Source organism: Amblyomma maculatum, chromosome 6 (genome assembly GCF_055883805.1).
Source record: "Amblyomma maculatum isolate TAMU_Amacu chromosome 6, ASM5588380v1, whole genome shotgun sequence".
NCBI lineage: Eukaryota > Metazoa > Arthropoda > Arachnida > Ixodida > Ixodidae > Amblyomma > Amblyomma maculatum.
Window position 1 is genome coordinate 60,543,973 of NC_139349.1, and position 8,123 is coordinate 60,552,095.

The 8,123-nt window shown below is 45.0% G+C and overlaps 1 protein-coding gene across 1 annotated transcript in view; it reads left to right on the forward strand.

Moving 5' to 3' along the window:
* LOC146185849 (cell surface glycoprotein MUC18-like) overlaps positions 1 to 5,023 on the forward strand; it is a 77,530-nt gene extending 72,507 nt beyond the window's left edge. Inside the window, exon 13 of the mRNA XM_084607935.1 lies at positions 1,555 to 5,023. Coding sequence (XP_084464061.1) covers positions 1,555 to 1,779 — 225 coding nt within the window. The 3' untranslated portion in view covers positions 1,780 to 5,023. The remainder of the gene's footprint in view (positions 1 to 1,554) is intronic.
* The last annotated feature ends 3,100 nt before the right edge of the window (positions 5,024 to 8,123 follow it).

Genomic DNA, 8,123 nt, shown 5'->3' on the forward strand with positions numbered 1-8,123 from the left:
TGATGTTTGACGACGTAGATCCTCGGCAGCCGTTCAGGCTTAACCTCGGTGGTGGCGCACTTTCGTGGCTCATTATTTTGGCCTCTGCCAGCACTAAGAGACTGTCTGCCCTACTTTGGTTTTCTGCTTCTTTGTCTGTCAATAAATGGGAGCGTGCACATAAATACTACTATTTGATGCTGCAGTCTATTGGTTTGTGCACAGGGAGGCCACATGACTGACAACTCAGTTGGAAGAAGTGAGGCGCCTTCACTTGCAGTCCACATTCCGTAGACTCCTCATACTGGTGTAGTACCAAAGCACCCATTGAATGCTTTCCAGCGGTATTCACTGCTATAAACTTAGTCGTCCTGACATCGCGGATAGAATGAGTTTATCAAAAATAGGTAGCTCTACTATAAAATATATAAAACTTTTTTTCCCGCACTTCAGAAATCAAATGCCTCGACAGCTCTAATTAGAATAAGCGTTTTTATACTTTTACCACCAAGAAACTGGGCTCCGCTCAAACAAGGCAGAAGTGTTGGCTGCGGCATCTTCAGACGTGGCAAAGATTCTTGAAAGCCGTGAACGACAAGTTTTTGTGCGGATATGTTAAAACCTAAACATACATTTTGTATTTTGTCACTCCTATAAAAAACGAAATGTTGCATTTCTTCATAATGATATTTCCATATATGAAGCTGAGCTCTCACAACCATGACCAATAAGAGACGACGCTTGCTCACGAGCCGCGAACGATTTCTCATTACAGATTGCATTTTTGTTCAATCGCGCTTTCGAACGGTTGGGGCGTCATAATGATGTTTCGAATATGTATTACGTGTCAAGTTTAATGCGTCCAAACTATTTTTATTTGCAAGTATTTAATGTAAACTTCAAAAATTACGATCAGGACGCCATTCAGCACATAACTCCCAGCACCCAGAAGACCCTTAGAGCGTATTTAAAATGTAATGTATAATGTCTAAAATAGAACAATTTCATTTTGAAAACTGATGAGACACCATTTTTCCTTTTGCATAGATCTGAATTCTCTGTTGTAACTCAGTGTGCTAATAAAAACATAAAATTAAAACTTTAGCAATTAGATGCCTCATTGGGATGGTTAGTCAAGTAATAAATGTCTTATTTTCTGAAAATATTTCATTTAGGTCTCAATCTTTTTACCCTATAATTTGTAAATTGTTCTCTGATACATCTATTTCCTGTATATTGGGACATGGGCCCTGTAATGCCTTTTTCACATTTTTTTTTCTTTCAGTGCACCACACCTGACTCATTCGACGAATAAATGTTATTTTATTTCATTATAGCTTGTTGCATTTCATAGTATATATGTGCAAGTGATTAAGAATCACCTGCGTTGTTCCCGGAGCTTTGATTTTCAAATGCACTGAACATAGTACATTGAAGTTTTTATTTTCATTTTTGCTCGTAACCTTCTAGAGTACTACGCTAAATAAAACAAAAGGTAAAATTAAGAGACATTCTACATTGTTTCTCACTTTTGGTTTGAAATTTCTTACGTCGTCCTTTTTTTCTCATTTGCAGAAGGCGGGGCAGGGCCGACCGCCCATGCAAGAGTACCAGGCCAAGAATGGCGGCCAAACGCGAGCTAAGAACACCGAACAAGCTACGGCCGTCGTGACGTCAATGACTGCTACTGTACCCGCCGTCGTGATCTCTCCATCGTTGTGCACGGAAACAGTGACAGAGGAAGTCTCCGAGTGCGTGGTAGTGCCACCTCCGCTAAAGTATCGCCAGACCATCGTCTGAGGGGACAGCTTCAGCACTTCTTTAACGCAAAAGGACGGCAGCGTATGCTGAATGAAGTTTGTGCCTGTGGCTACTGCGCCGAAGACAAATGTGTGAAACAAAACTGACAGCACGGCAGGCTTCACTGCGCTCGAAGTGTGTTGTAAACAAAATACTCAAGCACTCCCTTCTCAGGTCTGTGCTCGAAAGTGTGACTCAAACCGTAGCTGACATCCTGCTGTTCGTAAGTGACTTTGAGTCCTGCCGTAGCAAAGGGACTCGCATTTTGGGGCCTGCGGATTAAGTCGTGGGTTTTGTCTCAGGTGTTCGAAGTTGAGCTCATTATGATAGGGAAAACAATGGGGCAATGACAGTTCGAGCATTAAGCCTCCGTGCCATACGTTCTCCTTCAAGGTGCACATTTAATGTAGACTTAGGCGGAAGGCATACGTGTATACGAGACATCCGCCCTAATATTTCTACAGTGATCCGACATTGGTTGTTAGATTTAACCGTAGCGCTGAGTAGGTGCTAGATTTATACCTGCCTTTCATGGATACCGGAGGAGTTGACTCAAGGACATTTCACACGCGCTTATTCACATGAGCCCAAGTGACCTCAGAATATATGAGTTTTTGTGAGTTTCTTCCAAGAGGTTTGTCTGGAATCTTTTGGGGCTGCCATCAATGGACGCTCGCAGCATCTTCCCCAGCGTATGACAGTTTCGCGCTCATTCGCTTAACAACTCATGGATGTGATACCTATCGCATATAAACAGACATCCACATCGTGATGTGCAGAAAGGCGGGTAATCATCAATGTGAGCAGCCACCTTCGTCCCACAGGTAGACTGCGTAAGACCGGTGGCCGCCTTATCATCCAACACCAGCGTCCTACAACAATGTGGACACGAGCTGGAACGTGGCTGTTGGTGTCACCACTCGATCGTTATTTCGTGCACAGGGCATGTGAAGTGAGATTTTAATAAAAAGTCTCGTGACGTTAAAACAATAAATACGAACTACATTAACTTTTGTAACCGGTGGAAACATTTACATTTCAATTGATATGGAAGCGGAAGAGAGCGGTAGAAAAGAAATTTTTAGGTATAACTGGAGATTCTGGTAAACTGGAATTCCGTTGAACAAAGAACCTCTATTTGACAACGTTCTAGCTTGCTGTAAAGATGTGACTTCTCTTGGGCGGGGCATGCAATGCGAGAAGAAATAATTCTTGATCTCTTGCTCCTCGAATGCAGACGCAGAAGACAAAACGTATTTAATGGCAGCGGGGTGTCGAGTAAAAGTTCAAAACAAGTAAACTACCCGAATATGATGGCGGCTCTGAGCGAAGAAGGTGAACTGAAGACCTGCGAAACCTCTCGCCTGCGGCGCATGTTATCTGGCTAATGACGGTGGTGCAAGGAATGAAGCAATCTGCCGAGAAGGTGTCAGACAGCTTTGATGCTTCCGCACCACATGATGTAAAACGTACGCGCATAATACGGCGAAGAGCATGGCTCCGTATCAGCCAACTGGTATGAAGTCTGCGTTATACGCTTATTGTCGCCTGGGATAGTAAGAGCTGGAAACACATCATCGTGATGGAGACTGTGGTGGTGGTACTCTGAGGAACATGTTTGTTGAAACTGGACATCAATGCCATTGCTACATGATTCATTATTGTTGGGACTTAATGTATATAATGACCCTGACTCGATCGCAGAGAAAATGTGCGAAAGAGAATTGTGCTGTATATGTCACATTTGTTTCCAGTCATCTGTTCTCTGTAACAGTTTACACAGCGTTCTGTGGAGTTTTGTGGCATCACAAGAGCAACAAGTTCAATTCAAAGCCCTTTCAAAGCATGGAGATATTTTAGCGTAGAAATACAAGTTCATGGGCCAGCCATTTGACATTCTTGACGGCCTAACTTTTCACAAATAATTATTAAATACAGTAAATCATCGAAACTATGGTCGCTGCCATTTTTCGGCCATCAATCTGTGTCTGCAGCGAACACAATATAGCTGCCTTTGTCCTCGACGCAAGCTCTCCCTTTTTGCTCATAAAGTATCGATGCTTATTATTTAATAAAACCGCATCCTACATTTTATAAAAACTGCCTCTTGGCTCTTATCGAAAGCACTCGCAGGACAGGGGTGCAGAATTTTAGACTCTTGAATGGGTCAGCTCGCCTCAAGCTACACTGCATCCAAAGGAAAGGCAACGCGTAAGCCCTGCGAAGCTCTATTCTTCAAGACCGAGTTTCGAAATTCAGTTTGTTTCGCATGCGGAAAGCCTGAACAATGTTGTAAATCTACCCTGAACATTCAAGGTAGTTAGAAAGGCGAAGTTATACGACCTGGCAAGGTTGCAGGCCTTCGAAGCCTACGGACAGGTGTGGCTCATATATTTTAGCGTTCGTTTTATTTGTCTTGAAAACATACTAAAACGTCTAGGCAAACATCACCAATGCTTCGGCGGACTAAGTTTCTGGAAAAGTCATTTTATCACTACGTGGTCTCCCTTGATCACGCTATTATTCTCTTGCGACAGTGGCATTGATAAACATGTAATGTGGTTTATATGTAGCCGAGTGTCAAGAAATATTAACCAGCTGCGTAACCAAACTGGCTTCAATATTCTGAAATTGTTTCCTGGGTTGGAATTATTCTTCAATACCAGATGCATTGAATGGGAGGAGACTGTAGCTGGTACATTCGCACGCAGAGTGCACGCTCAAAGTGCGGCTGAGCACGCAACAACGTGAATTGGAATTGCTTCTTGGAAAATACAACACACCGTTATTAAAGTAACTGGCATGTACTAACAACAGGCTCCATGGCTGTCGACTAAACACACATTCAGCTAGAGTTGTTTCCAATCTGCTAGTAGACTTGCTCTTCCAGGAGGAAACTGCGCGCAAAAAAGAAAACCAATTACGATCAACTATCACCACCATCTGTTATTTGTGAATCAATGCCGTACTTGTCTTTGCACCGGCCCATCGGTGTCCAGACTAACCATGTAGAACATCGCACTCACTGTACAGAAACATGTGTTGTTGACAAAATGTATAATGCTTCTCATCATATACTGGCCACCTTGCCAGTGCGGCGAGGGACTGTGATAACTTACGAGGACGCGATGACGCGAGGACATCGCATGTGCAGTGTGTTACCGATTCAGTCGACGCCTGACTCGAAACTGACTTCGTGCTGTCCGCACAGGCGTTTATTTCTTCCCGCGAGTGTGCTGTCTAGTTACGGAATATCTGTCATGTTAGAAATAAACTTCAAGTTTCTTCTTGTTTTTTGATCCTGTCTTTCTAGACGTCTTCACCAGCCAGCCACTAATGTAGACAAGATGTTTCTGGACTGCAGGTCGACAATTTTTATACACAGCTTTTTAGGATTTTGCAAGTTCATATTACCTGTTTTGGCAGATATTTTAAAAGAGGTCATTGGTGTTTAGGTTTGAGCTGAATAACCAATATCCAATAATTACATTTGAACTATTACAGCTAACCGCCTGGTTGCAATTGGAGACTTGTGGTTGGCCTAAATAAATCGCGGCATCAGGTTTTATAATTATAAAAAAAAAGAAATTTCTTTTACTGCTGTGGACAAACAATTTTTGGCTGCCAGGCGCCTAAAGGCGCGTACGTTTACAAAGGCCGCGCTCTGCACAGCGACCAGGCGATATCAATCAATGTTCAGTGCTCAGTGAGATTCTCTGTCCCACGTGACCTGGAGCAGTGAGCAGTGGCGAGCACCATAGTGCTGCAGAGGCAGAGAAGGCCATTAGGCACAGGTGCCATTCTGCTGACGTCACTGGACCTTTGCTCTGAGCACCGGGTTTCAAGAATAACCTCTCTTTAGTTGGGCGGTAGTAAAATTTTCTGCCTACAGCGTCAAGACAAATTGCAGTTTCAGTGATAAAAAATGCATGGACATAGCTGACGGCTGGCTACAATTCCCACTCAGGTGCGCCTCCTATAGGTAAAAAAGCGTTTTATCAGAAATTAGTCGGTGAGAATACCAGGTACCATCATTCGCCCTTTTTATTTTTTGAGGTCTGCTCAAACTGCTCACATAGAGCTCAAGCATTTGTCCCCATAAATCAAATAAGTAATTTATTTAAACATTAGTATCTGGCTGCCCTAAAACACATACTACGTTCAGTAAAGTCCCTAAGAAGCGAAATATACATTCCGTAAATGTTATAACGAGACGACAATGATCGGGGCAGTGTAAGTAATGACGCTCCCCAATTACACTAGAGCACTGGAAGTTCATCCCACGTAATAGTAGTCGGCGGACGCTATTCTCTTTCGACATCTGCGCTTCTTCATTTGGCCGCACCGGGTGCCATGTTATAACTATATCACATGGGCGGCTCGACCTCAACACGGTAACAAGGAAGTATGGGTAAGACGCCTGAGCCCCACAAATCCTACTTATTCAAGATAAACAAGAACACACATTAAAAAGAGTCGAAATTATGTAAAAGGAGCTTTCCGACAATACGTAGAGGGCCCTCGCTACGCAGAAAAATATGAACTGCGGTCGGAGCCTGAAAAGAGAGCTGACAAAGGTGAGGCTCGCCGCCGAGCCACGCACACTACGCTACCGCCTTGGCCACCCACCACCGGTTTGAGCAGAGGGCCTCAAAGATGCTCTATGTCTCGAGACTTAATGATAGTTCGGCCACAAGGCATGTTATAATGAACATGAGCGACATCGGCCCTGCTAAACTGGCCCCAGCCATCGGCGGCGTCGTCAATATTAACGGATAGAATGCACTTCTTGTTGATCGAGTAAGTATTCAAGCCTAACTGCACGGTCACGGTCAGCTACCTTATTCGGGAGCCAGCTGTTGGCCTTTATTAAAGTAAAGGAGGTCAAGTCTGGCAATATTAGTGTGGACATAGCCCAATTCGCCGGCAACCGAGGTATTAATTTACTGAGCCCACAGCTACGAAAACGGCGTGGTCACTCAGCGAGCAGAGTAATAGGAGCTCCGACTTAGCAATCCTGTGTGCACGCAGGAAGGAACAGACCATACATATTCTTTTCACGTTTGCCGACGATAATCTCTCAAAGGGCATTACGTACTTAGTCTCCACTTTTCAAAATTCTCCATTCAAGGAGAGACAAGAAGCCTGTTTCAGTTGCTGTAAATTTGAGCTCAAAGTTTATGGGCTCAAAGTGCCGGACGTGTGGAAAAGAACACGTGCCGCCGCCCACCGGGCCGATTCAGACCATTTGGAAGAAGTTGCGGTAGCACTGACAGCAACCATAAACCCAAAAGCAACAGTCCAGCAGCAGCGACGGTGGTGATCAGGCGCCCCTTTATCTGCTTTGTTTTCGCCTTATAGATTTCAACGACGAACCCTGCTGCGCTGGTCTCAGTACAGCTCTAAGTGTGACGTCACAGACCTTTGCGCCACCGCGCTTCTGCCGGCCGGGCTGCAAACGGGTCAAACGAGCAGCAGCGACGGTGGTGATCGGACGCCCCCTTATCTGCTGTGTTTTCGCCTTACAGGCTAGTTACTCCTGACTGCCTGCGGCCATAGTGCACTGCCTTGCTCTGTCCTGAAGGTGTACAGTGGTTTTCAAAAATACACGGCCCACGGCTTCAGTCCGCGGAGCGGCTGCCAGGCCGCACCGCGGCGCTGCTATCTTTGCCCGGCGCCATGCCCGGAGCTCGGTACGAGGGTGCCCTTTGTGACGACAGCTTTCTCCCTCTCTTTCGCACTGTAAAGTAACAGGGCTTCGGAACTCTATGTGCGGCGTTCGTCCGTTTCGCCTTTCTTCCTCTATGGTTTCGCCGCTGCCGCTCGCTACGAAAGAGGGCGTCTGGACTCTGGATATTTGCATCACCGGTCTCGGCGCGCGTTTGCAAATACTGGCGCCCTGCTGCCGTCCACCAACATACGTTCATCGCCGTACGTGCATCGAGACGCGAAAAACGAGTGTCGTGCCTCTCTCTCGCCGCGCTGTTATCGGACCTATGTCCACGGAGCGTTCAGATGCCGCGGTCTGCAGTGGCGAGACCTTGCTACTCAGTCTGCTTCTCTTGTGCAGTTGTGGCGAAACTCAGTATGACTTTTTTAGAAGAGTCTGTTCTCCTCAATGCAAACTCTTCGAAAAAAGAAATACCAAGTTTAATGGGACAAATGTTCTACCACTGGCCATTTTGTCTAGTACAATTGCACTTGACAAATCGGAGACCTTAAACGTCTACTGTGAATTATATCAGTGGGAATAAATTTGAACATTATGATACATTTAATGTTATATCACAGGATAGCTTGTCAAGTATGATAACACTGTACTAATTGTGGGCATTAATGAGTTG